This window comes from Somniosus microcephalus, unplaced genomic scaffold (assembly GCF_052327205.1).
Source record: "Somniosus microcephalus isolate GS21.2 unplaced genomic scaffold, FLI_Smic_1.0 unresolved_chr9, whole genome shotgun sequence".
Taxonomy (NCBI): Eukaryota; Metazoa; Chordata; class Chondrichthyes; order Squaliformes; family Somniosidae; genus Somniosus; species Somniosus microcephalus.
This window is the reverse complement of record NW_028225187.1, coordinates 33640675-33668253: the sequence shown is the minus strand read 5'-3', so window position 1 is coordinate 33668253 and position 27579 is coordinate 33640675. Positions and strand designations below refer to the sequence as shown.

Here is a 27579-nt window from a genome sequence, read left to right as displayed (position 1 = left end):
ATCTTTCTTTCCTACTTTCCATCTTTTTTTCTCTCGTACTTTCTCTCTTTCTTTGTTTCTTTCTTTTTTCTTTCTTTCATTCTTTGCTTCTTTCTACCTTTTTATCTTTCTGTCTTTCTTTCCTTCTCCTTCTTTCTTCCTTTCTCCTTCGCTCTTTCTCTATTTCTTTCTTTCTTTCTTTCTTTCTTTCTTTCCAATAGTCTAGAACAAAATGTATTAACATTTATATCCACTACGAAACACAAAGTGACATTTCAAAATGTTTTTCTCGGTGTATACGATCTGTTTAATTGTGTAGTAATATAATTATGCTTGTTATTGTTTGATAATTTAGAATCAATTTGAATTTTTTGCGTTACCTGTACTGAATTATAAAGGTACACATAAATCTGGGGAAGAAAATCTGATGTAATTTCGGAAGTGATAACATGCGAGCTCTGGGAGCAGTTGGTTAATGCGACAGGTCCACAAGATAGTGATAGGCAAAACCTTTTCATTGATCCTATTTTCTCTTTCAGTTCATTTCCAGGCGTTGTTCGGACAGATATTAATATGTAAGTATGCGACTTTAAAATGAATAGTGAAATCATTAATATAGCCATCAGTGAGCCGAAATTAATATTTGATAGTTGGGATTTCGTTTAACTCCAGGGCGCATTAATCTATTACAGGAATTATTGTGCAAATTCCTGCAATTTTTTTTAAAATTCTGATATTCCAAAAAAAATGCACTTATTTGAATGTCGATCAGGGCTTGTACGCATTTTGTAAAATTGTATTTATCATCACTGTCCATCACTATTAGGGCTAGATATTCATCTCGGGCGGGGCGCAAAACGGGCAGCATCGGATCAGCCGCCCATTATACGCAGCGCCTGATATTCAGTAATTGGGTGGATCAATTGGTTGGCGACCCTTTCAGGATGCCAAAGTCGCTGGCGCTAATTTTAGCGCCCCTTAAATGTTCGCGCCCCTCCGCCGGAAATTCATTAGTAGTGTCCCAAGCAGAATGTGGAGAGCGGCTGGAAGTGCCCCACCTCCTTCTTGGGGCACCATAACTAAAGATCAGGGGGCTACGTGCAACAGCGCCATGTGCATTGGAGCATATCGCTGCCTCTTTGCAGGACTCCTCCCCTGATTAATAGGGTGGAACCTAGTGCCACGCGCATCGGGGCCCTGCTAGACCACCGGGGAGTGGGGTGCAGTTAAAACAGCCTGGTCTACCCCTGTGGGCGCTAATGGGAGGTGCAAATCCAGCTAATTTACCAGTTTTTAAAATGACTGCAGTTGCACTTTCCTGTTATGTTATTTGAAACATCATGTTACTGTTACAGTAATTTAAAAAATGCACATTAATTCCAATGATCTAGAAAGCGGAGGGCAAGCTATCGCCTGACACTTTTACCATTTCAGTGCAGGAGCATACATTGGTAAAGGACAGGTTGAACTTAGGTTATTACAATGATATCGATGTTAATTGATTGAAGCTTTTCGGTGTTTAAGCTCTTTTGACTGTGTTTTCCTCAGATGATTTACCGAAGCCAATCTTCACTGTGAATCCACCATATGAAGTCCTTGTATACGGAGAGACAGTAACTATGACTTGTCGCTGTCAGTGTCCCCTCACAATGAACCGTTATATCCGAAAGAACAGTTTATTCAGAGACCTGGTCGCTCCTAAAGGACAATGTTACACCTCTTATGATTTCACCGCAGCAGTTGGCTATGATGACATTTACACATGTGAATGTCTACACTCGGAGAATGGACAATGGAGATCTTCACATCCGAGCAACCCTGTTCAGTTAATTATGCGAGGTATGTTAACAGAATCTATTCTCCCAATGGGATTAGAACAATGTGTGCTTACTCAGCAATGAAACGATCCAGTGGAACTGAAGGACACTTGGGCTGCAGTTACATTGGACTTTGGATGTTCCTTTTCAAACCCAACCTCTTTACATGGTGTGAGTGGATTTCTTAATGGTTACCTTGAGCTAAATCTGACCCAACATAAATACGCAGATCCCAAATTTTAATTGGTAACCCAATTTATAATGTATTTATCCTTTGCCACTGTGCTATAAGCTTTGTTTGCAGTACACTAAGTGCATAGCTTATGGTAAATGACAATAGGTTGCCCCAAGTTGACCACATATCTGTTTAACGCTTAATGCTGTTTTTACCTGGGAGAATAGTGTAATTGTATTTTTAGAGGCTACCATGCAAATTGTCGCCCTCTACTGGATACCACAAGCACCATTTTGCATGTTGGTCATTTACAAACTATTTAAAATTTAATTATGCATGCCAAAAAACGATTACCAGCACGAAATGCGTGGTTTTTAATTAGGCAGTATCGTTTAGGAAACGGTGGAGACCTATAGGGTGCAGGAATGCTAATATCAATGCTCTGATTACTGAGAGTGTTTGCACTGTCAGTATCAGGGAACATAAATGAGAGCCTGAAGTATTAATAGTACACAGGAATCTGTTGTTCTTAAACAGTCTTCTGTTTTTCAGTCGAGTAGTAAAGACTTCAGTGTTATGGTAATATATCACTTTATTTTTTCTACTTTAACATAAACAGCAATCTAAACAGAGAGGATAATTTCCTCCCAGTATAACACAGGCAGAGTTTTGTTAGCAGTTTCGAGTGTAGGCATACACTCAAATAGGTGTCTCTCATTTTCTGAAAATTTTACACAAATGCTTCCTTTTTTACACACTTTTCATTTTATCAAACTAGACGTGGCCTGGCCTTATTTGGTAGCCTCCAGTGAATGCATTTTACTTCAGCTGATTCATACCCACACAAGTTGACATTTCACGTACATCATCATTCTGTAGTTTCCGGTCAATGCACAGTCCCTTAGCCGATTCATACCCACACAAATTTACATTTCTCATACATCAACATTCATTAATTTATAGACAATGCACTGTCCTTCGGACGTCTTTTTATGCACACAAACTTACAATTCTCGTATATCAACATCCCATTGTCTGGTTTGCAATGGTGTGTGATAGGATGTTTATATTATGGCAATAATATATTCCAAAGCCTTACTTCAATCTTGAACACTGGCTGTTGCTTAGTGAAATCTATCGCTCACTCTCTCTCTCTCCCGTTCGCTCTCCAATGATACCAACCACATTTCTTTGATTTGTACTGAATGAACTAAACATGAAACCCTTCCAGAAGTCGAATTAACCGAGTTCCTCATGACACCAGAATCAGATACATGAAATATCGGTCTGAGAATGGGAGGACCATTTAAAGAGTTGAGTCAAAGAAAGTTACAGATTGTGCTGATTGAAGGGCGATGGACAATAAGCAGATAAACAATTTTTATTTTTTGAAAGCAGAAAAAAAACAGGCTGAAGGAAATACTTCACATAAAAGATAGAATAAGCACATTCTGGTTCATCCTGTTTTCCATCTGTCCTTTCCTTGTAAGTAATAACAAAAAGCAATGCATGTATTGGAAGCAAGACGACAGATTTAGTTCTACCTTTAAGAAAGTCTCCTCATATGTCATTGAGTAGACTTTTGACACACAATTTCATACGTTATTTTTGATACAGATGATCTCCCGGAGCCGACTTTCTACATGGACCCAGATTCCGGTGCAGTTTCAAACGGGGAAAATGTTGTCATTTCTTGCAAAGGCGACATTCGCTCCAGAGGGGGAACATTTCTCTTGTTCAAAGATCAGAAAGGAAATCCTGTACAGTCCCGTAATGTGAGTGGCGATGAGCGGATTGTGACCTTCAACATAAATACCCGAAGCGAAGGCTCTGTGGAAAATTACAGTTGTCGATATCAAACAGAGGTCGCAGGACGTTCGAGGAATTCGCCATTCAGTAACGATGTCCCGATTACGGAGACAGGTAGGGACCAACACATTTCAAAACGAGGTTGTGTGTTCTTGTATCTCAATGTTTGTCTCCTTCGCTCATATCTTGTTAATATAGGTGAGCAATTCCCTTTAAAATCGAACTGAGATGTACATATTTCGCTGCAACATTTACCTGGGGATCGTTCTTTTATCTGCTGGCGTAAAGTTCCCATTTGTTCTGCATAGTCTGCAGAGGCTGACCCCCCCCCCCCCCCCCCCGCTGTTATCCAGAAATAATGGTCACGAATTAAGAGCTGGAAGCGTTATTTAATGCTCTTTCTTTATAAGCGGTGAAACGCCAGAAAGCTCCCGAATTTAACTTCCATTCACTTTGAGCACCGTGCATCAGCAGCACACATACCAGGGAATGGTCTCTGCATACATTCAGTGCTGCCTGATGGGGTACACTGCCGTTCTTGCATCTGTATCCACCAAGAGAGCTGTGCCCAAGATTAATAATACATGAACCAGTCTGCGGCTGAGAAATTCCCCAGGGCAGAGGTCCGAAAGCGACGGTATCGGTTATGCCGAGCATCTTAATCAGCAGTCGAATTTCTCGCCACTTGGGCACTCCTCTATTTTCTGCATGGTCTGATGGGCGTGGAAGGCCAACTTGGACTATCTGAGCCGTCTCCATCCAAGTAAGGAGATCACACATTAAATGACATTGACACGTTAAAGATGGCACAATGCAAATTCACAGTGATGCTGCCTGGTATGATGAGATAGAGGTGCGAAAAAATCCTTCAAATAGACAGGCTAGTTTTATTGGCCCAGATATTCTGATTACTACGGGTGGGTATGCGCTGTGTACCTGCAGGAGTGAGACCTGCTTTTACCAGGATAAGAGTTCAAAAAAGAAAAAAACATTTCACTGATTTATCATTTTAAAATACTTTAAAAAAAATGGAAGTTGATATGCAGCCCCGTAAAAAACTTGAATAATTTTTTTCAAAAAATTAATTTTTCTTTAAAATACTTAATTTGTTGTAATTTCAAGTCATTTTAAAAATGTGTATTAAAAAATATATTTAAAGTTTTGCCATGTTTTTTCATTGATCTCCATTCATATATTTGACAGGTCTTCCTGTCAAATGTATGAAGGGAGATTCCCTTCTGTGATTGGCTCCCCAAGGCCCACAAAATCCCAGGGACGCTGCGATTGGATAATACGGGCCATTATGAAAATGACAATTACAATGGCCCAGAAATTCGGGTGGAGGGCTTCCCGCGGGTGCAAGCCCCCGACCTGCACATACCTTGCGCGCCGGTATTTTGCGGCCTGGAGGAGTCCGTGTTTCATGCTTACGTCGAGTGTGAGAGGTTGCAGCCCCTCTTTCACTACTTGAAGGGGCTGCTCCTCGATTTTGTAGGCCTGCTCCTGGGCCTGGCTAAAAGAGCCATCAATTGGTCCAGGCAGCGGGCGGTCGAGGGGTTCGTCCCGACGGATTGCCTGCCTCTCTTCCGCGGCCATGTTCGCACCTGGGTGGCCCTGGAAATGGAGCATGCGGTGTCCGCCAGCACGCTTGAGGATTTCTGCGACCAGTGGGCGCCGCGGCGACTGGAGTGCATCATCAACACGGAAAACCAAATTTTAATTTGATTTGTTAATTTTTAGTTGAACTTTTGTTAATTTGCAGTCCAATTTGTTTTGGTTTTTTTGGGGTCCAAACAAAAGAGTATCAAGCGCACCGGCCGTTGTGCTGTGGGCCCACCTGGGATTCTGATCCTGGGACTCCCCCAACTGCCGGCGGGCAGTGCTTGCGTATCCCAGGGGCGCAGTTAGTTCGATGCGTCCCCTGGGATCACGTGGGCCATGCAGAGCCAATGGTAGCAGGGAATGCTTCATTCATAAGTTTGACAGGAAGGGCTGTCAAACCTATAAATACTATAAGCCCCAAAACATCACTAAAACTTCAAATATTTTTTTTAAAATCACACTTTTAAAATAACTATAAATTCCAAAAAATAACTATATTAACAATAATTTAAATTTTTGAAAAAATTAATTACATTTTCTAACGGGGCTAAAAATAAACTAACCTTTCTTTAAAGTATTTCAAAATAATAAACCTGTGGAAACAATGTTTTAATCGTAATTAATTCACCACTTACCTTGTTAAAAGCAGGCCTTGCGTCTGTTTTTAAAAGTGTAACTTCTGGAGACTTACCCTCCCGGAGAAACCTGGAAAAAAAATGTAAGTTCGATGCGCACACGCTGCCTCTCCAGCGCACGCGTTCCACCTGTGAACCCCTTCCTTTAAGGGAACGGAAGTTCCGGTTTCTCGTGCATGCGCAGTGCATGAATGAAATCGGCTCTTCCATTGGGCCTACGGGTGAGTACCCCGTGCGTACTCATCTGTGGGGACCCGAATTTCTGGGCCATATGTTTTTTAAATTATGAAAGCACGGAAGTTGGCTTCTATGATAATTTAAAATCATGATAGAAGCAAACTAGTTTCAATAGTTAGGGGCCTATAAGGAAGTGTAGTAAATACAATATTAGAGGGGAGACAGCAGGAAAAGTCCCTCTATACAGAGATATGTGAGGATATAGAGCTTAGAAATTTGACTCGGGCATTGGCGCAGAAAAGGCGCCATATTGGCCGTATCATTCGGCAATGGATTTGAATATCAGGAGCTTCATACAATGGACGGCCGATCTGATATCGCCGATCCTGCGCCACCGCCTGAGTGGAATTTCGAGCGCAATGTAACTGGATCTCAAACGGGGCGTAAAACAAGTGAACAGTGCCATACTGATGTTTTCCTTGAATTTTCCGCCCATGTTCAATTTCACCCCCAAATAATCATACTCACATCAAATGAACTTAATTCCGGGCGTGAGGTAGAATGTGTCACTGACGCAAAGCCGTCAGTCAAGCAGAGAATATCATCTAGTGCCCTTTTATGCACTGGACATTCTGCTGGACGTAAACGCTGACATTTCTTGTGTGCTGATGAAATCTTAGCAATCTTCCATCTTTCTATCACTGTATAGGTGCAGATAACAGTTTATTGCTGAACATTGGCCTGGGATGTGCTGCTGGGCTCATCGTTTTACTGGTTGTGGCGCTGACCTGGTTCTTGATCGCGAAGAGAAGTAAGTGATCATGGGGGAAAAAAAGTACGAATTTTCACATGGACTAAGATCATTGAAAAGCTGGTCAGGCCTTGCAAACAGCCTGCAGTCCTCAGTCCAGCGTTAAGATTGTGAAAGGTGACGGTAAGGCAAATGTTGAAGAGTTCTGTCTGCTTGCTTTGGAAAGGCTTCTCTGTCTAGTCGGATCTCCAGAATATATTGGCCCGGATATTGCGGGGCCGATGATGGTGTATGCACAGCGTACACACCATCGGAAGCCCTCAGAATGGCCCCACAAGTTCCAGGTTTCGGCATAACACTGCGCATGCACGATAAACTGGAATTTGCAACCTGTCGAGGTGATCATCGCATGTGCCATAAAAAAAACTCTATTGCTGGAGCAGATTTGGATTTGACTATCTCGGGATTAAAAAGAAGTTGTGCGCATACGGGGTCCAGAATTGCTCTCTTTTTTTCAAATGGTAGATATTTATTACATGCCCTTGCAATATAAAACAAAATCCCATTGCTGATCTACAGTCCTGTCTGTCAAGCTCTGTCTTTCCACCTTGCCTCAATCCGGTCACTCATCTTTGCATAAACCTTTTCTCTTTCTATTTGGACCTGAAACCGTGTCATTTGTTGGTCACTACTCCTGAGATGACTCTTCTACTTCAGTGAGTGCCCAGGAAAACACTGGCGCCTGGTAAAAGCAGGCGCTGGCCCTGCTTTTACCAGCATAAGGGTTAAAATAGATGTTAAATTACATTTTATAAATGATAAAAATATACATAAACCTTTAAAATTAATTCATCTAAATTTGGCCTGAATTAAAATTATTTTTCAGACAATTCAATTTTTATATTAAATGCTTAATTTGGAGCTTTTAATTAATTTTGAACATGAGAATATTTATTTTTATTAGAATTTTGTAAATTACTTATTTATTTGGGGATTTTTCATTTGCTTATGGGGATTCTCCCTTCTAATGTGTTTACGTAGGATTACGTAGGATATACGGCAAAGTAACAGGCCATTCAGCCCAGGCAGCCCATGCGAGTGTTTATGCTCCACTCGAGACTCCTCCCGTCTTTCCTCATCTAAATCTATCAGCATAACCCTCTGTTCCCTTCTCCCTCATCTGCTTGTCCAGCCTCCCTGAAATACATCTATACTATTCACTTCAACCACTCCCTGTGGTCGCGAGTTCGTCATTCTCACCACTCTTTTGGTAAAGAAGTTTCTCCTGACTTCCCTCTTTGATTTCTTGGTGACTATCTTATATTGATGGCCTCGAGTTATGTTCTTCCCCACAAGTGGAATCATTTTCTCTATATCCACTCTATCGAAACCTTTCATAATTTTAAAGACCTCTATTAGGTCACCCCTCAGCCTTCTTTTTTCAAGAGAAAAGAGATCCAGCCTGTTCATCCTTTCCTGATATGTATACCCTCACATTTCTGGTATCATCCTTGTAAATCTTCTCTGCACCCTCTCCAGTGCCTCTATATCTTTTTTATAATATGGTGACCAGAACTGTATGCAGTACTCCAAGTGCGGTCTAACCAAGGTTCGATACAGGTTTAGCATAACTTCCCTACTTTTCAATTCTATCCCTCTAGAAATAAACCCTAGTGCTTGGTTGCTTTTTTATTGCCTTGCTAACCTGTGTTGCAACTTTTACAGATTTGTGAATTTGTACTCCGAGATCCTTTAATCCTCTACACGACCTAGCCTCGCATCCTTCAAGTGACCAGTGACCTCCCCACTCTCCCTCCCAAAATGTAGTACATCATATTTTTCCGTGTTGAACTTCATGTGCCAATTATATGCCCATTCTCCGAATTTACTGACGGCCTCCTGTAATTTGTTGCAGTCCTCCTCAGTATTGACTATCGCCCCCCAATTTGGTGTCATCCACAAACTTAGAAATAGTGTTTTTGATTCCAAAGTCTAAATCGTTAATGTAAATTGTGAACAGCAGTGGTCCCAGCACTGATCCTTGTGGAACACCACTACCCACCTTCTGTCACTGTGAACAGCTTGATAGTGTCATCGATGGTCCAGTTCGCCTGAGTCCATAGGTTGTGGGTTCAAGTCCCACTCCAGATACTTGAGCACAAAAATCTAGGCTGACAGTCCTCAGTGTAGTACTGAGGGAGTGCTGCACTGTCGGAGGTGCCGTCTTTCAGATGAGACATTAAACCGAGGCCCCGTCTGCCCACTCAGGTGGACGGAAAAGATCCCACAGCCACTATAGAAACATAGAAACCTGGAGTAGGCCATTCAGCCTTTCGAGCCTGCTCCACCATTCAATATGATCATAGCTAATCCTCTATCTCAATACCATATTCCCATACTCTCCCCATACCCCTTGATGCCTTTTGTGTCTAGAAATCGATCTATCTCCTTCTTAAATAGATTCAGTGACTTGTCCTCCACAGCCTTCTGTGGTAGAGAATTCCATAGGTTCACCACCCTCTGAGTGAAGACATTTCTACTCAGTTCAGTCCTAAATTTCCTATCACATACCCTGAGAGTGTGACCCCTCGTTCTAGACACACCTGCCATTCTGAGTAGCTACACGTTACTCCTACTCACTGCTTCCTGTCCTGAAGAGAGCCAGCAATCCATTCAGCCACTTGTCCCCTGACTCCGCATTCTCTGATCTTGTTCATCAGCCTATTATTGGGTGCTGATCTGACTCATGGGAATCGAGGGACGCTTCCTAACCACTTGCCTACCTGGGATCCGTGGGCCTTTATGCAGCCTGAGGCCGCAATGACTCCGATGCCCGTGACATAAGAACATAATAAGTAAGAGCAGGAGTAAGCCATACGGCCCCTAGAGCCTTCTCCGCCATTCAATAAGATCATGGCTGATCATCGACCTCTACTCCACTTTCCCGCCCAATCTCCATATCCCTTGATTCCACTGGAGTCCAAATATCTATCGATCTCGGCCTTGAATATACTCAAAGACTCAGCATTCACAGCCCTCTGGGGCAGAGAATTCCAAAGACTCACAACCCTCTGAGTGAAGAAGTTCCTCCTCATCTCAGTCTTAAATGGCCTACCCCTTATCCTGAGACTGTGACCCCTAGCTCTAGACTCCCCAGCCAGGGGAAACAACCTCTCAGAATCTACCCTGTCAATCCCCCTCAGTATCTTGAATGTTTCAATGAGATCACCTCTCATTCTTCTAAACTCCAGAGAGTATCGGCACATTCTACACAATCTCTCACCATAGGACAGCTCTCTCATCCCAGGAATCAATCTAGTGAACCTTCGATCCACCACCTCCAAGGCAAGTATATCCTTCCTGAGAGCCAGCAGGTACTTTTGGATTTATTTTTCAGGTCGGAGGCGTACTCCGGAGGTACACTTCCAACCGCAAGTTTAGGCCCAATACTATTTAAGGTGGTAATAGCTTCCGACTTTGCTGTCAATATTTTGGGGTAGGAAGAGACGAATTTCTAGACCTATAACAGCAAGCAGTTCGCGTTGTTGCTGAGGTAACCAAATAGAGGAAACTGTTTTTTTCTTTCTCATTCCATATTTTCTTGCACCTTTTGTGCGTATGCACGTCTCCATTCCTTGGTCTCTTCTGGGAAGGGTGCATATTAAACAATTGAATCTACTTCACTTGTATTAATATTCAACAGTGGAAATTTTGATAGTTTGGGTCACTTTATTGCGAAATTAACATAGTGATTTATATGTTCCCATTGTTACCTTGCAGGACAATTAAGAAGGCAAAATATTGAGAGGTGAGAATACCATGAGACACACTTTATTTTGATACTCATAGTTTTATGCAAATTATGCAATTATACTTTACTCACTCAAGTTCATTGCATCTTAGGTAATGGTGCAGAGAATAAACATTAATTTGGGGCTATATTTAGGATAATATAACATGTTTGTGTATGTTACAGAAGGGCAGCCTCTGCAGGTGGAGTTACGAGTCACGAAGACGCTGATAACACGTGTAAGTGCAGTGTTGCTTTAATTAATAAGGTTAAATATAATGGGCCAGAATTTGCCATGGAAATGTACAGCACGTTCGGAATTTCCACATGCGAATGCAGGTGCTCAACATCCCGAAATTGCTCTCTGTTACGTTCTGACTTGACAGATGATCTGCACCGATGGGGATATTCAAAGTACTGGCCAAAGAGTCGGGCTAATTGCTCAGCAAGATTACAATTTTAACAGCTTATGCAAACAGGCGCAGGGCCTGACACATACCGCCTGACAGTTCCAATTATTTCTAAAAGCTATATGTGGCCGGAAATGGAAGCATTTTCGGATTTTGTCCAGGCAATGTTTCTAATGTCCGTGAAAAGCTCGGAGGAAGTGCTTGGTACATTGAGCTAAGTGTGCATTGTGTTCGGAGTAGTTACGCCATCGACCGTTTTATCCAGGTCAATATGATTCTAGGCGACGCTAACAGCAACAGATATCTTAATGGCTTAATTTGTAATACTCGTACCTGAATCGGCTTTTAGTTATTAATGCACTGGTGTAACTAAAATAGAATGAAAAATGCAAAATAATTCCGTGCATATGATTGAATTAGATACAGTGCGCGTGAAATTTGAAACGGGCCTGGAAACAAACAGCGGATTCGCATTTTTTTATTTGTTTATGGGATCAGGGCATCGCTGGCAATGCCAGCATTTATTGCCCATCCCTAGTTGCCCTTGAGATGGTGATGGGGAGCCGCATTTTTGAACCGCTGCAGTCTGTGTGGTGAAGGTACTCCCACAGTGCTGTTAGCGAGGGAGTTCCAGGATTTTGACCCAGCGAAGATGAATGATCAGCGATATACTTCTAAGTCAGGATGGTGTGTGAATTGGAGGGGAACTTGGAGCTGGTGGTGTTCCCATGCGCCTGCTGCCCTTGTCCTTCTAGGTGGAAGAGGTCGCGGGTTTGGGAGGTGCTGCCGAAGAAGCCTTGGTGAGTTGCTGCAGTGCATCTTGTAGACGGTGCCTACTGCAGCCACGGTGCGCCGGTGGTGGAGGGAGTGAGTGTTTAAGGTGGCGGATGGGGTGCCAATCAAGGGGCTGCTTTGTCCTGGATGGTGTCGAGCTTCTTGAGTGTTGTTGGAGCTGCACTCATCCAGGAAAGTGGAGAGCATTCCATCACAATCCTTACTTGTGCCTTGTCGATGGTGGAAAGGCCTTGGGGAGTCAGGAGTTGAGACACTCGCTGCAGAATATCTAGCCTCTGACCTGCTCTTGTTGCCAGAGTATTTATGTGGCTGGTCCAGTTAAGTTTTCGGTTAATGGTGACCCCCAGGATTTTGATAGTGGGGGATTCGGCGATGGTTATGCCGTTTAATGTCAACAGTTGTACGACACGTCCGATATTCCAATCTATTCAAGTTAAAGGAACTGAATGATGACTTGAGCGGACTACAGATGATAGGTGCGATAATGCCCTTTTTATGTCCCGCCCATGTACAAATCTGTCCACAAAATATTTGAAACAATTAATAATGACGTAGAGTCAAATTTACCTCTTTGGAGCCTGGCTACCTGGCATCTTCTGAGCGGGTTGGAAAAGGAAATCGCTCCATGGAAGGGATGCATGCCTACATAAGAACACAATAACATAATAAATAGGAGCTGGATTAGGCCATTCGGCCCCCGAGCCTTCTCCGCCTGTCCATGAGATCATGGCTGATCATCGACCTCAACTTCACTTTGCCTCCTTATCTCCATCTCCCTTGATTCCATTAGAGTCCAAAAATCTTTCATAAGAACATAATAAATAAGAGCAGGAGTAGGCCATACCGCCCCTCGAGACTGCTCCGCCATTCAATGAGATCATGGCTGATCATCCAAATTCAGCACCCTGTCCCTGCCTTCTCCCCATATCCCTTGATCCCTTAGCCTTAAGAAATATATCTAACTCCTTCTTGAATATATTTAATGAATTGGCCTCTACTGCCTTCTGTGGTAGAGAATTCCACAAGTTCACCACTCGCTGGTTGAATAAATTCCTCTTCATCTCAGTCCTAAATGGCTTAACCCTTATCCTTAGACTGTGACCCCTGGTTCTGGACTCCCCGGCCATCGGGAACATCCTTCCTGCATCTAGTCTGTCTAGTCCTGTTCGAATTTTAAAAGTTTCAATGAGATCCCCTCTCATTCTTCTAAACTCCAGCGAGTATAAGCCCAATCGACCCAATCTCTCATCATACGTCATTCCAGCCATCCCAGGTATTACAACAAACGAGCATCAGAAATAGGAGCAGGAGTGGGCCATTTGGCCCCTCGAGCCTGCTCCCCCCATGCAATAAGTCCATGGCTGATCATCGACCTCAACTCCACTTTCCCGCCAGATCTCCATATCCCTTGATTCCCCTAGATTCGAAACATCTATCTATCTCAGCCTTGATGGTGCTCTATGACTGAGCATCCGCAGCCATCTGGGGTAGAGAATTCATAGATTCAAAACCCTCTGAGTGAAGAAATTCCTCCGCATTTCCGTCTTAAATGGCCGACCCCTTATCCTGAGTCTATACCCGCTAGTTCTGGACACTTCAGCCAGGGGAAACAGCCTCTCAGCATCTACCCTGTCAATCCCCTTCAGAATCTTGTGTGTTTCAATGAGATCACCTCTCATTCTTCTAAATTTCAGAGAGTATCGGCCCATTCTACACAATCTCTCATCATAGGACAGCCCTCTCATCCCAGGAATCAATCCAGTGAACCTTTCTTTCACCGCCTCCAAGGCAAGTATATCCTTCCTCAGATAAGGAGACCAGAACTGTGCACAGTACTCCAGGTGTGGTCTCCCCAAGGCCCTGTACAATTGTAGCAAGGCGTCCTTACTCTTATACTCCAACCTACCTTGCAATAAAGGCCGATATGCCATTTCCATTACATATTGCTTGTTGTTCCTTTGTGATAGTTCTTTGTGTTCCTTGCACGTGGACACCCAAATCTTTCTGAACACCAACATTTGAAAATTTCACATCGTTTATAAAATATTCTGTTTTTCTATTCTTCCTACCAAAGTAAATAACCTCACATTTCCCGACATTATAGTTCGTCTGCCATCTTAATGCCCACTGAATTAATCTATCTGTATCCCTCTGCAGATTGTTTTAGTTCTCCTCACAGCTTTCTGTCCCACTTTGCATTGTATCGTGATCAATTTTGGATACATTTAAGAACATAAGAAATAGGAGCAGGAGTAGGCCAATCGGCCCCTCGAGCCTGCTCCACCATTCAATAAGGTCATGGCTGATCTGATCCTAACCTCAAATCTACTTTCACTCTCCATCCCACCCAAACCCATGTGATCTCCCGGGAGAGGCGAAAAACCAGATAAAGAACCCAATGGCCAATTTGGGAGAAAAAATCTGGGAAATTCCTGTCCGACCCATCCAGGCAATCGAAACTCGTCCAGGAGATCACTCTATCCCTGTATTTCCTACAGTGCTTACCTTCTGTAAAAGTGATCTCCACCCCAGCCAGGAACAGGCCCAATTTACTCTTGAAGGACACCCAGCTGGCAGCCTGTTCGATGTCTCCACTAATCCCTGGGAATACAAGCATCTCCTGAAATCAACACAGAATTAGAACACAAGAAGTAGGAGCAGGACCAGGCTACACGGCCCCTGGGCCCGCTCCGCTACCCACAGGGCCATGACCGTTCTGAACCTAGACTCATGTACAATTTGCTGCCCGCTCCCTGTAACCCCTAATTCCCTTTACTTCTAGGAAACTGTCTATTTCTGTTTTAAATTTATTTAATGATGTAGCTTCCACAGCTTTCTGGGGCAGCAAATTCCACAGACCTACTACCCTCTGAGTGAAGAAGTTTCTCCTCATCTCAGTTTTGAATGAGCAGCCCCTTATTCTAAGATTATGCCCCCTATTTCTAGTTTCACCCATCATTGGGAACATCCTCACCGCATCCACCCGATCAAGCCCCTTCACAATCTTATATGTTTCAATAAGATCGCCTCTCATTCTTCTGAACTCCAATGAGTAGAGTCCCAATCTACTCAACCTCTCCTCGTATGTCCACCCCCTCATCCCCGGGATTAACCGAGTGAACCTTCTTTGTACTGACTCGAGAGCAAGTATGTCTTCTCTTAAGTAAGGACACCAAAACTGTATGCAGTATTCCAGGTGCGGTCTCACCAATACCTTGTACAACTGCAGCAGTTCCTCCCTGTTTTTATATTCTATCCCCCTCGCAATAAAAGCCAACATTCCATTTGCCTTCTTGATCACTTGCTGCACCTGCATACTAACTTTTTGAGTTTCGTGCACTAGGACCCCCAGATCCCTTTGTACTACAGTACTTTCCAGTTTCTTGCCATTAAGATAATAACTTGCTCTATAATTTTTCCTGCCAAAGCACATAACCTCACACTTTCCAGTATTGTATTGCAACTGCCAAACCTCTGCCCACTTACTTAGCCTGTCTATGTCCCCTTGCAGGTTTTTTATGTCCTCCTCACTCACTACTTTCCCTCCCATCTTTGTCTCATCTGCAAACTTTGATATGTTACACTCGGTCCCCTCCTCCAAATCGTTAATATAGATTGTAGAGAGTTGGGGACCCAGCACTGACCACTGCGGAACACCACTAGTTACTGATTGCTAGTATGAGAATGAACCATTTATCCCAACTCTCTGCTTGCTGTTAGATAGCCAATCCTCCACCCATGCCAGAATATTACCCCCAATCCGTGATTTTTTATCTTGAACAATAATCTTTTGTGTGGCACCTTGTCAAATGCCTTTTGGAAGTCTAAAAACACTACGCCCACTGGTTCCCCTTTATCCACCCTGTATGTTACTTCCTCAAAGAACTCCAGCAAATTTGTCAAACATGACTTCCCCTTCATAAAACCATGCTGACTTTGTCCTATTAAATTATGTTTATCCAAATATCCCATTACTGTCTCCTTAATAATGGACTCTAAAATTTTACTAAGAGGACTATAGTTTGCAGCCTTCTGCCTACTTCCCTTTTTAAATAAGGGTGTTACATTAGCAGTTTTCCAATCTGCCAGGACCTTTGCTGAGTCCAGAGAGCTTTGGAAAATTATTACCAATGCATCCACAATCCCTACCGCCACTTCCCTCAAGACCCTAGGATGTAAGCCATCAGGTCCAGGGGATTTATCCGCCTTGAGTCCCATTATTTTACCGATTACCACTTCCTTAGTGATTTTAATCGTATTTCGCTCCTTCTCCACTAGATCCCCCTGTTTGTCCAGTGTTGGGATATTCTTAGTGTCTTCTACTGTAAAGACTAATACAAAATATTCATTCAGTGTTTTTGCCATCACCATGTTTCCCTCCATTAATTTCCCGGTCTCATCCGCTAAGGGACCAACATTTACTTTAACCACCCTTTTTCTTTTTATATAACTGTAGAAACTTTTTGCTATCTGTTTTTATATGTTTTGCTAATTTACTTTGATAATCTATCTTCCCTTTCTTAATCAATCTTTTAGTTGTTTTTTGCTGTCTTTTAAAGACTTCCCAATCCTCTATCCCCCCACTAGATTTGGCTACCTTATATGCCCTTGTTTTTAGTTGGATACTATCCTTAATTACTTTACTTAGCCACGGATGGCTATATTTTCTTTTACACCCTTTTTTCCTCAGTGGAATATTTTTTTTTTGGAAGTTTTAAAATAACTCCTTAAATGTACACCACTGATCATGTACCGTCTTACCCTTTAATCTATTTTCCCGGTCCACTCTAATCAACTCCGCTGGCATACCTGTATAGTCTCCTTTATTCAAGCTCAGCACGCTTGTTTGAGATCCAACCTTCTCACCCTCTAATTGAATATGGAGGATCCTTTACTGGGACATTTTTAATTAATCCTGTCTCATTACACAGGACCAAATCTAAGGTTGCTTGCCCCCTGGTTGGTTCAGTTACATACTGCTCAAGAAACCCATCCCTAATACACCAAATGAACTCATCCTCAAGGCTGCCCTGCCCAATTTGATTTGTCCAGTTAATATGATAGTTAAAATCCCTCATAATTATAGCTGTTCCCTTATTACAAACCTCAACTATTTCCTGATTAATACTCCGTCCAACAGAGTTGCAACTGTTCGGAGGCCTATAGACTAGGCCCAATAGTGTTTTTTTCCCCTTATTATTCCTTATCTCCACCCAAACTGTTTCTCTATCCTGATCCTTTGGCCCAATATCATTTCCCTGTATTACAGTGATTCCTTCCTTTATTAACATAGCCACCCCACCTCCCCTTCCTTTTTGCCTGTCCTTCCTGAATGTTAAATAACCTGGTATGTTTAATTCCCAGTCATGGTCACCCTGCAGCCATGTTTCTGTAATGGCCACAAGATCATACCCATATGTAGTTATTTGTGCCATTAACTCGTCCATTTTGTTATGAATGCTACGTGCATTCAGATAAAGAACTTACAAATACGTTTTGTGACACTTAGTTCCTGCTTTTTCCCCTTTTAATACATTACCTTTTACTCCATACCTTCTGTCCCTTCCTGACACGCTCTGGTTTTTAATTGCCCCACTGCTACCTAAGTCTATAACCTTCTCCGTTGTCCTTTTTATTATTTGCGCTCTAAAACCCTCCCCCCCACTTATTAGTTTAAAGCCCTCTCTACAGCCCTAGTTATATGATTCGCCAGGATTCTAGTCCCAGCACTGGCCAAGTGAAGTCCGTCCCAACGGAACAGCTCCCTCCTGTCCCAGTACTGGTGCCAGTGTCCCAAGAAGCAAAACCCATTTTTCCCACACCAGTCATTGAGCCACGCATTTAACTCTCTAATTGTATTTATCCTAGCCAAATTCGATCGTGGCTCAGTTAATAATCCAGAGATTATTACCATTGAGGTTCTGTTTTTTAATTTGACCCCTAGCTGCTCATACTCCTTTAACAGAACCTTCTTCCTTGCCCTATCTACGTCGTTTGTACCAACATGGACCACAACAACTGGATCCTCCCCCTCCCACACCAAGTTTCTTTCCAGCCCAGAAGAGATGTCCTTAACCCTGGCACCGAGCAGGCAACACAGCCTTCGGGACTCCCGCCCTCGACTGCAGAGAACACTATCTATCCCCCTAATGATACTATCCACTACCACTACAACATTTCTTTTTACTCACCCCACTTGAATGGCCCCCTGTTCCACGGTGCTGTGGCCAGGTTGCTCGTCCTCCCTGCAGTCCCTGCTCCCGCCCTCACAGAATCACAGAAATCACAGAAACCCCACAGTGCAGATAGAGGCCATTTCGGCCCATCGAGCCTGCACCGACACATATCCCACCCGATCCCCGTAACCCCTACACCAACACATATCCCACCCTATCCCCGTAACCCCACGTATTTAATCCCCCTAACACTAAGGGTCAATTTATCATAGCCAATCAACCTAACCCGCACATCTTTGGACTGTGGGAGGAAACCGGAGCACCCGGAGGAAACCCACGCAAACACGGGGAGAATGTGCAAACTCCACACAGACAGTTACCCGAGGCCGGATTCGAACCCGGGTCCCTGGCGCTGTGAGGCAACAGTGCTAACCACTATGCCACCGTGCTGCCCTCACAGGGAATAAGTACCTCGAACCTGTTTGACAAGAGCAAGTGCTGCGGCTCCTTCAACACTACCTCCTGGATCCCTGTACCTGCCTCACTCATAGTCGCACCGTCCTGTCCCTGACCACGGGCTACATCTGAATTAATTAATTTCATAGGTGAGACTAACTCCTGAAACATTGAGTCCAGGTACTTCTCCCCATCCCTGTTTTCTCTCGGTTCCTTCATCTCGCCCATTAATATAGATTGTAAATAGCTGAGGCCCATCACTGATCCCTGCTTGTAACATAACCCGCCAGATTTCCCTTCCTTTGAAATGAAGTGCCATGTTATACTTGTTGCGATATTTTGCTTTCTGAAATGTGGCCTTGTGATTGTTATTACCCATTAGGTAAAGACAAATATGTAAACATGATTTTAATTTGCGCTAAATTTGTGGTAATGAGTGATTACTGAGGATATTTTTTAATATCAGGGAAGATTTTCAGCGCGGGCGTGAACTGCAAGTCAACTGATTTTAATGGAATTTAGTAATTAGGCATTTACTATTACACGTGGCAACGGCAGTTTTCTGCCCGAGCAGCCAGTTGGCATTCTAGCCCATTGAAATTCGCTGGAAAAACAGGCAGAGACTTCACAAAATAAATGTCCTTCTTTTCAGATCAGACTGCGAATCTTCCTTTAGATCCTGACAAAAATGTAAGTTCAATTTTTCTCAAATACCAATCATTACGCCTCTTGCTTTGGAAACACCGATGAGCTGGCTCCTGTAGAGAGAGTCGGAAACTTACAGAATAGTGAGCGAGGGAGAGTGAGAGAGTGAAAGAACGAGATAGAGAGTGAGTGAGAGAGAAGGAGAAGGACAAGACAGAGAGAAGAACAGATGGGCACAGAGATAGAGATCGATACATTTATAGATAGATAGACAGACAGACAGACAGATAGATATATAGATAGAAATATATATAGGTAGACAGAGAGGCAGAATGACAGGCAGAACGACAGGCAGAATGAATGACAGACAGACAGAATGACAGAGAACAACAGACAGAGAACGACAGACAGAGAAAGACAGACAGACAGAACGACAGACAGACAGAACAACCGACCGACAGACAGAACGACAGACAGACAGAATGATAGACAGACAGAACCACAGACAGACAGAACCACAGAAAAACAGACAGACAGACAAAAAGACAGACAGACTGATGCACTATCAATTACTACAAAAGAGAGAGTAACAAACAGGCTTTTATTACCAAAGAACAGAGCATGCCTCTTGTGGTTGCCTGGTATCCAAAAGGGCCGGGGGCTGCCGAGCAGCCACCTTTATACCCAGCCATGAGGGTGGAGCCAGGGGCGGAGTCAGCTGAGGCATGCACAGACAAGTACAGCAATATGCAAGAGTGAACAACAGTATTAACAGTGAACAACAGTACTAACAACAGTGGTGAACAACAATACTAACAACAGTGGTTTACCACATTCAACCCTTGTTTAGAATTGAGTCCGGCGGGGTGAAGTGCACTAAAAATTCGTGTACTGAAGTCTATCAGGAGGCCTTGTAAGCCGTCCTGAGCGTCGCAGCAGCGGCGGTGATGGTGCAGCATCCAACGTTGAACCCGATGTCTCGTTCAGAGGTGGTGTAGCAGGTGGCGGACCCTGGGGCTGCTGCATGCCGTCTACAGGGGTCAGAGCGTGGGTAATGGGAGGTAGCGATGGTGGTCTCTCAGAGGCACCCGAAGGTGCGAGGTCTCGTGCGGGGACTGTGTCCTGGGGGTAGGCAGGAGTAGTGGTGGGTGGAAAAGAGAGTGTTTCAGGAGCACCCGCAGGTGCGAGGTCTCGAATGGAGACTGTGTCCTCCCGCCCATCCGGGTACACCATGTAAGCATACTGCAGGTTGGCGTGGAGGAGGCTCACCCTCTCGACCAGCGGGTCCGCCTTATGGGTCCTCACGTGCTTCCGCAGTAGGATGGGTCCTGGAGAAGTCAGCCATGTTGGTAGCTGATGCGCTATCAATTACTCATAAAAGACTGAGAGTTAGAAGAGTAACTAAAGGCTTTTATTAACAACAGAATGGAGGTCTGCCTCGAGTGGTCGACCGGTCCAGGATACAAGGGCTGGGGAGCAGTCACCTTTATACTAGGACCTGTGGGAGGAGTCAGCCGAGGCATGTCCAGGCATGTACACAGTGGAATACAAACAGGACAAACAGGAATACAAACAGTGGTTTACCACAGTAGCGAAATCCCCGATGTGGACTTCCTGGGGAAGGAGAACATTCTCTCGTGAGGAGTGGCTTTGGTGGGTGTACAGAGCAGCGACCGAATGGAATGGAGCGGCGCAGGGAGGACCTCCTGCCAGCGGGAGGCCGGAAGGCCCTTTGCTGTCAGGGGGAAGGAGGCGGACTTGATGAGAGGTCGGGCTTTATCCGCATAGTTGGGCACCCACTGAGCATAGTAAGAGAAAAACCCCAGGCATCTCTTCAGTGCTTTCTGGCAGTGGGGGAGGGGGAGCTCCATAAGAGGGCGCATTCTATCGGGGTCTGGGCCAATGACTCCATTCTCCACTACGCAGCCAAGAATAGCAAGGCGCTTAGTACGAAACATACATTTGTCTTTGTTGTATGTGAGATTCAGCCGCTGGGCTGTCCGGAGGAATTTTCCTAGATTAACGTTGTGGTCCTACTGGTCGTGGCCGCAGATGGTGACGTTGTCCAGATATGGGAAAGTGGCCTGGAGCGCGTTCTGGTCAACCATCCGGTCCATCTCCCGTTGGAAGACAGAAACTCCGTTGGTGACGCCGAAGGGAACTCTGAGAAAGTGATAGAGCTGACCATCAGCTTCAAAAGCTCTGTACTGGCGGTCCTCAGCCCTGATGGGGAGCTGGTGGTAAGCCGACTTCAGATCAATCGTCGAGAACACCCGGTATTGTGCTATCTGATTGACCATGTCAGATATGCGGGGGAGTGGGTATGCATCCACCTGGGTGTAGCGATTGAGCGTCTGGCTGTAGTCAATAACTAGGTGCTGTTTTCCGCCAGTCATCACCACCACCACTTGTGCTCGCCATGGGCTATTGCTGCTCTCGAAAATCCCTTCCTTCAGGGGTCTCGCTACCTCGGATTTAATGAAACCCCTATCCCCGGCACTGTAACGTCTACTTTTGGTAGCGATGGGCTTACAGTCGCAGGTGAGGTTAGCGAACAAGGAGGGGGGGAGACTTTAAGGGTGGAGAGGCTGCAAATGGCGCGCGGCGGGCGATTTAAAAACTGCTGGCTGCAGACCGTGAGAGGGGGGAGGGGTCCACCGTACGCTAAAGTGACACTCTTAAGGTGGCACTGAAAATCCAACACCAGTAGGATGGCAGCGTAGAGATCGGGTAGGACCAGAAGTTTAAAAATTTTGTATTCAGTACCCCGCACTGAAAGAGTCACCATACAGTAGCCACCGACTTCTGCTGACTGGGCTTTGGAAGCCATAGAGATGCGGTGACGCGTCGGCAGGACCGGGAGAGAGTAACTGCGCACCGTGTCGGGGTGTATAAAACTCTCCGTGCTCCCGCTGTCAAAAAGGCAGGTAGTGGCGCAGCCGTTTACCATAATGTCCATCATGGACCTGGACAGTTGATGCGGGAGAGATTGATCCAGCGTCACGGAAGCCAGTGTAAGTTCAAGTGCGTCGATGCGGTCGTCCGATGAGGCGGTGGTGGAGTCCGGGTCCCCCGTAACCGAAGTTGGAGGCGTCCAAGATGGCGGACAAAATGGCGGCGCCCACGGTCCCGATCCCCACGCGGCTGGGGGAGCCCAAAATGGCGGGCAAGATGGCTGCACCCACGGTTCACACGCGGCGCTGCTGGCGTTAGCGGTCTTCCCTTTGCAGGCGCTAACGTAGTGACCTTTCATCCCACAGCCAGAGCAGGTAGTATTCTTCGCGGGGCAGCGTGCTCTAGGGTGTTTAGCTTGGCCACAAAAATAGCATTTTTGTGCCTTGGACATCACTGCAGCAGTCGGAGGTGGTGGTCCCATGGCCCAAGATTGCGGCGTCCACGGAGCGGGGCGATTAGGGGAGAAAGCGTCCATATTTCTGTGGGCTGCATCGAGCGAGAGCGCGAGGGACACTGCCTTTGTTCGGTCTATTTCACCCTTCTCCAGCAGCCTCTGCCGGGAGTGGTCGGACCTTAGACCTGCAACGAAAGCGCCTCGTATCAGTCCCTCCACATGTGCCACGGCCGATACTTCCTTGCAGTCGCAGCCGCGTCCGAGTACCTGCAGTGCCCGTAGGAAGGCCTCCACCGTTTCCCCGGGCTGCTGTCTGCGAGATCTTAAAAGGTGCCTGGCATAGACCGTGTTAACCGGGCGTGCATACTGCCCTTTCAGTAGGTCGATAGCCGCCGCGTAGGTCATCGCATCTTGGATTAAAGTATAGACTTGATGGCTCACCTTCGAGGCCAGGATTTTCAGTTTATTTTCATCGAGAGTCACGGTCGAGGCTTCCAGACACGCCTCAAAGCAATGCAGCCATTGTGCGAATTTAGTCGACGAACCCGCTTCTTGGGGGTCTAGGTCCAGGCATGTTGGTCTGAGGGCTCGCAGCAGCGCCTGCTGCTCAGTGTTTTGCGCCATCGGTTGATCAGCATTCGCAGCCAACATTTAACTTTGGTAATAAAATTGATGCACTATCAATTACTACAAAAGAGAGAGTAACAAACAGGCTTTTATTACCAAAGAACAGAGCATGCCTCTTGTGGTTGCCTGGTATCCAAAAGGGCCGGGGGCTGCCGAGCAGCCACCTTTATACCCAGCCATGAGGGTGGAGCCAGGGGCGGAGTCAGCTGAGGCATGCACAGACAAGTACAACAATATGCAAGAGTGAACAACAGTATTAACAGTGAACAACAATACTAACAACAGTGGTGAACAACAATACTAACAACAGTGGTTTACCACACAGACAAATAGACAAACAGACAGACAGAACGAACAGACAGACAGACAGACTGACCAGACAAAATGAACAGACAGACAGACAGAACAGACAGACAGAATGAACAGACAGACGAACGAACGAGAGTCAGAGGTGTGAGAAACAAAAGAGACAGACAGACAGACTCCGAGAGAGACTGGCACAGAAACAGAGAGTGAGAGAAAGAGAGAGAGAAAGCTGCAGTGAGACACAGCGACACAGAGAAAGATAGACAGTCAAAGGCAGAGAGCCAGACAGAGAGTAAGATAGCTGAGAGAGGGAGAGAGAGAGCGAGGCAGAGGAAGTGAGACAGAGAGAAAAAGATTGATATAGAGAGGCGACGAGAGTTGGAGAGGAGGAAAGAAACTCATTATCCGTATATTATCTACTTCTGCCATTTCTTCATGTTATTCATTGCAGGGAGCGTCTGCTGATGTACCAGAGAGCGACCACCAGGAACTCACCTATGCTACTTTGAATATGGAAGCTCTGAATCAGAAAGAAGCTGCCTTGGCCACTGCTGCGGACAGCATTGTGTATGCCGAAGTGAAAAAGAAATAAAAGTTCTCAGCAGCTTTGATATATGTTACTCACCAAGACCTGTGGAGACAACTGCTTTCTCGGGACGGATGGTGGGAGTAGGGTCGCGATTTTCGTAATTAACGCTTGGAGATTAAGCATTACCGGGGCGAACGGCAGGCTCGGAATTCCGGCAGAGTATTATGCACAACTCCGACAGAACTGGCCAGAGTTCCTTTCCATTAATATCAAAATAGAAAATGAGGTGGTTTCTATTACAGGCGATTTTCTGCTTTGCCCAGAACATGCTTAATGCCCTAGTGGTAAACACAAAAATCTACAACTATATTGCCTCATTATTTTTTAGCTCAGCATGTTTTTTTTAGTAGGTATATAAGATTGCATGCTTATCACATGCAAGCTGTTACATGTAGCAACATGTTTTATACTAATTGCTTCAATCATAACATGGAATGTATGTTGTGAGGATGATGTATGGAGGCGCCAAGGGGATATACACAGGCGAATGAGTGGGCAGGAATATGGCAAATGGAATGTAACGTGGAAATTTGTGAAGCTATTCCTTATGGTAGGAAAAATAGAAAAGCAGAGTGTTTTTTAAATGGTGGGAGATTGGGAAATGTGGGTGCCCTTGTACAATAATCACTGCAAGTCAACATGCAGGTACAGCAAGCAATCAGGAAAGCAAATTGTATGAGGGCCTTTATTACAAGAGGATTTGAGTATAAGAGTAAAGATGTCTTACTGCAATTATATAGGGCCCCGGTGAGACCACACCTGGAGTATTGTGTACAGTGTTGGTCTCCTTCCAGGAGGAAGGATATACTTCCCTTAAAGGGGGTGCAACGGAGTTTCACCAGGCTGTTTCCAGGGATGGGGGGATTGTCCTATGATGAGAGATTGAGTAGATTCGTCCTATATTCTCTAAAGTTTAGGAAAAATGAAACGTGATCTAATTGAAGCATACAAATTTCTTACAGGACTTGACATGGTTGATGCAGGGAGTAGGTTTCCCCTGGCTGGCGAGTCTACAACCAGGGGTCAAAGTCTCAGAATAAGGGGTCGGCCATTTTCGACTGAGATGAGGAGACATTTCTTCACTCAGGAAGTGGTGAATCTTTGGAATTTGCTAACGCAGACGCCTGTGGAGGTTCAGTCTTTGAGTATATTCAAGACAGAGATCGATAGATCTTTGAATATTAAGGTAATCAAGTGATATGGGGATAGTGCAGGAAAGTGGAGGTAAGGTAGACGATCAGCCATGCTTTTATTGAATGACAGAGCAGGCTCGAAGGGCCAAATGTCCTACTCCTGCTCCTATTCCTTTTTTTCTAATGCTGTGGGCATCTCTTATCATATGTGACATTTACGATGGGAAACATTTGATTAAAAAAGCTTGAAAGCAATGTTTTATTGTCGATTTGCATGAAGCTGGAACAATAAACAACATTTACGCTTGAAAATGCCTATTTATTAGACATAGGAAGGGTATACATTTGTAGAAGTGTCCTCGGGACCGAGAATGTTTTAAGGATTCAGCCATCAGTAGTCTATTTCCTGGGACAATAAGCTATATACCGTTTTAAATTATAGAATCAGTCATATCCCCTCTAATCAATTACAGACAACAAAATTAATCTGTTGCTCAGAGAACGTGCATTTTAATCAATTCTGGATATCAATGATAATACATTTTCAACAATGCAGTCATTCAAGGATTAATTAAGATATGAGAGAGAGAGAGAGACAGGGAGAGATTTAGCAAAATGCATTATTGCTCTGAGAAGGACACAATGCACTTCGGATTAACTGAATTGCTTGCTGCAGTTTTTTGGAATAATGCAGTGGCTCATGATCGGAGATGAGTGATGTGTGAAATGGTGTGTTAAATATCTACGGGTGTTCAACATATCTTCCTCTTAAATACCTCACTGGCTGCATATAGTTTTCAATAAGTGAAGCAAACAGTTTTTCAAATCTGTAACATGAGTAATGTAGCGAGTAAACTTATTGTTGTCTTGAAATTTTCTTTTCGTTTTTGCAAAGTCAGATTTAAATAAAAATGCAATACAATAAGATGACGCTGGTATTGTATTAACATAATATAGTATAGAAAAGTTGTAGACTTGGAAGATAAGTGTCAAATTCAATTTAAAATTATTAAATGTGATCTGATGCATTGATAGAAATGTCACCTATTCAGTAGAATATAAGAACCTGAATGTGGAGAAGAGTACAATGAACTCGTGATAAACGTGAACATATAATTAAATGCAGCATCACAGATCACTGCGGATGGTACTGACTTATCAACCTGGATGTCACGTTCGCGTCACTGCTATTGTTTCATCAGCAACTGCAAATGTAATCATCAAAGCTGATGGATTGTTGAAAAAATCCAACTGGTTAACTACTGTCTTTGGGGGAAGGAATTCTTCCCACCCACCCCAATCAAGTCTAGTCCCAAAAATAAATACGGAATCCCCACCAATAGATCAAAAGAGCCGATCAGTAATGAGACATTACACCGTTTATAGGGAAGCAATTTATTACAGCCCAATTGATCAGCAAAACACCCAAATTCCATCGCTAATTCACCTATCATATGTGACCGGGTGTCCACGGGGCTTCATAAATAGATTCATCATGTACAAAAACAACTCACCATTCACGACTGGGTGCTGGAGGACTGCAAAGTGTTAGCCTGATCCGTTGGATGTGGGCTCGCTGGGCTTTATGTGAAGCATGCTGCATCCACTGTTTAAGGTCAATATTGTCCTGTGTTGTAGCATCAATTGGTTGTCACCTCATGTTCAGTAACGTGTGACGCTGCCCCTCCCACCATCTTCTACACTCGTTATTAAACCAGGTTTGTTGATCTGGCTGGAGGGCGTTGGAGGAGTGAGGGCTATGGTGGGACATGAGGCAGCAGATTGTGCTGGAACACCTCATGGTTTCCCCTTTCTGAGCTGCTGGCACTGTTCTTAACCTGTCCCATTCAATAAGGTGATAGTGCCTCACGACATGCTGGATGGTGTCCTCAGTGTGAAAACGGGAATTAACCTTCACGAGAAATGTGAGGTTGTTACCTGTGTCAAAACAATCATGGACTGATGCAACAGTGTCAGGGATATTGTAGAGGACTGGGCCAAGTTAATTATTTCCTCCTATTGCTTATCTCACTGACAGCTATGTACTTCACGACTCTGCCAGCTTGGTCGGTGACGGATGTATGAGCCACACATGCTAATGGACAATCAAGTCCCACCACCAGGGGACATTCTTTGTCCTTGCTCAACTCAGAGCTGGTGTTCAACTTGGAGGAATATTGATCCATCAGCTGATGGAAGGCAGTAGGTGGTAATGAACAGGTTGACTCCTTTCGTATGTTTGACCTGAAGTCATGAAACTTCATGGGGTTGTAGTCAATGTTGATGATACGTAGGGGATCTCCACACAACTGTATTTTACTGTGCCCCCATCTCTGGTGCGTCTGTCCTGTTGGGGGA

The 27579-nt window shown here is 44.5% G+C and overlaps 1 protein-coding gene across 1 annotated transcript; it reads left to right on the top strand.

Moving 5' to 3' along the window:
• The first annotated feature begins 347 nt into the window (after positions 1-347).
• LOC147085048 (immunoglobulin superfamily member 1-like) lies at positions 348-26253 on the top strand. Its single transcript, XM_085979746.1, has 8 exons — positions 348-554; positions 1528-1818; positions 3589-3894; positions 6904-7005; positions 10726-10753; positions 10922-10974; positions 19225-19262; positions 23951-26253. The coding sequence occupies exons 1-8, from the start codon at positions 455-457 to the stop codon at positions 24089-24091; spliced, it is 1059 nt and encodes a 352-aa protein (XP_085835872.1). The 5' UTR covers positions 348-454; the 3' UTR covers positions 24092-26253.
• The last annotated feature ends 1326 nt before the right edge of the window (positions 26254-27579 follow it).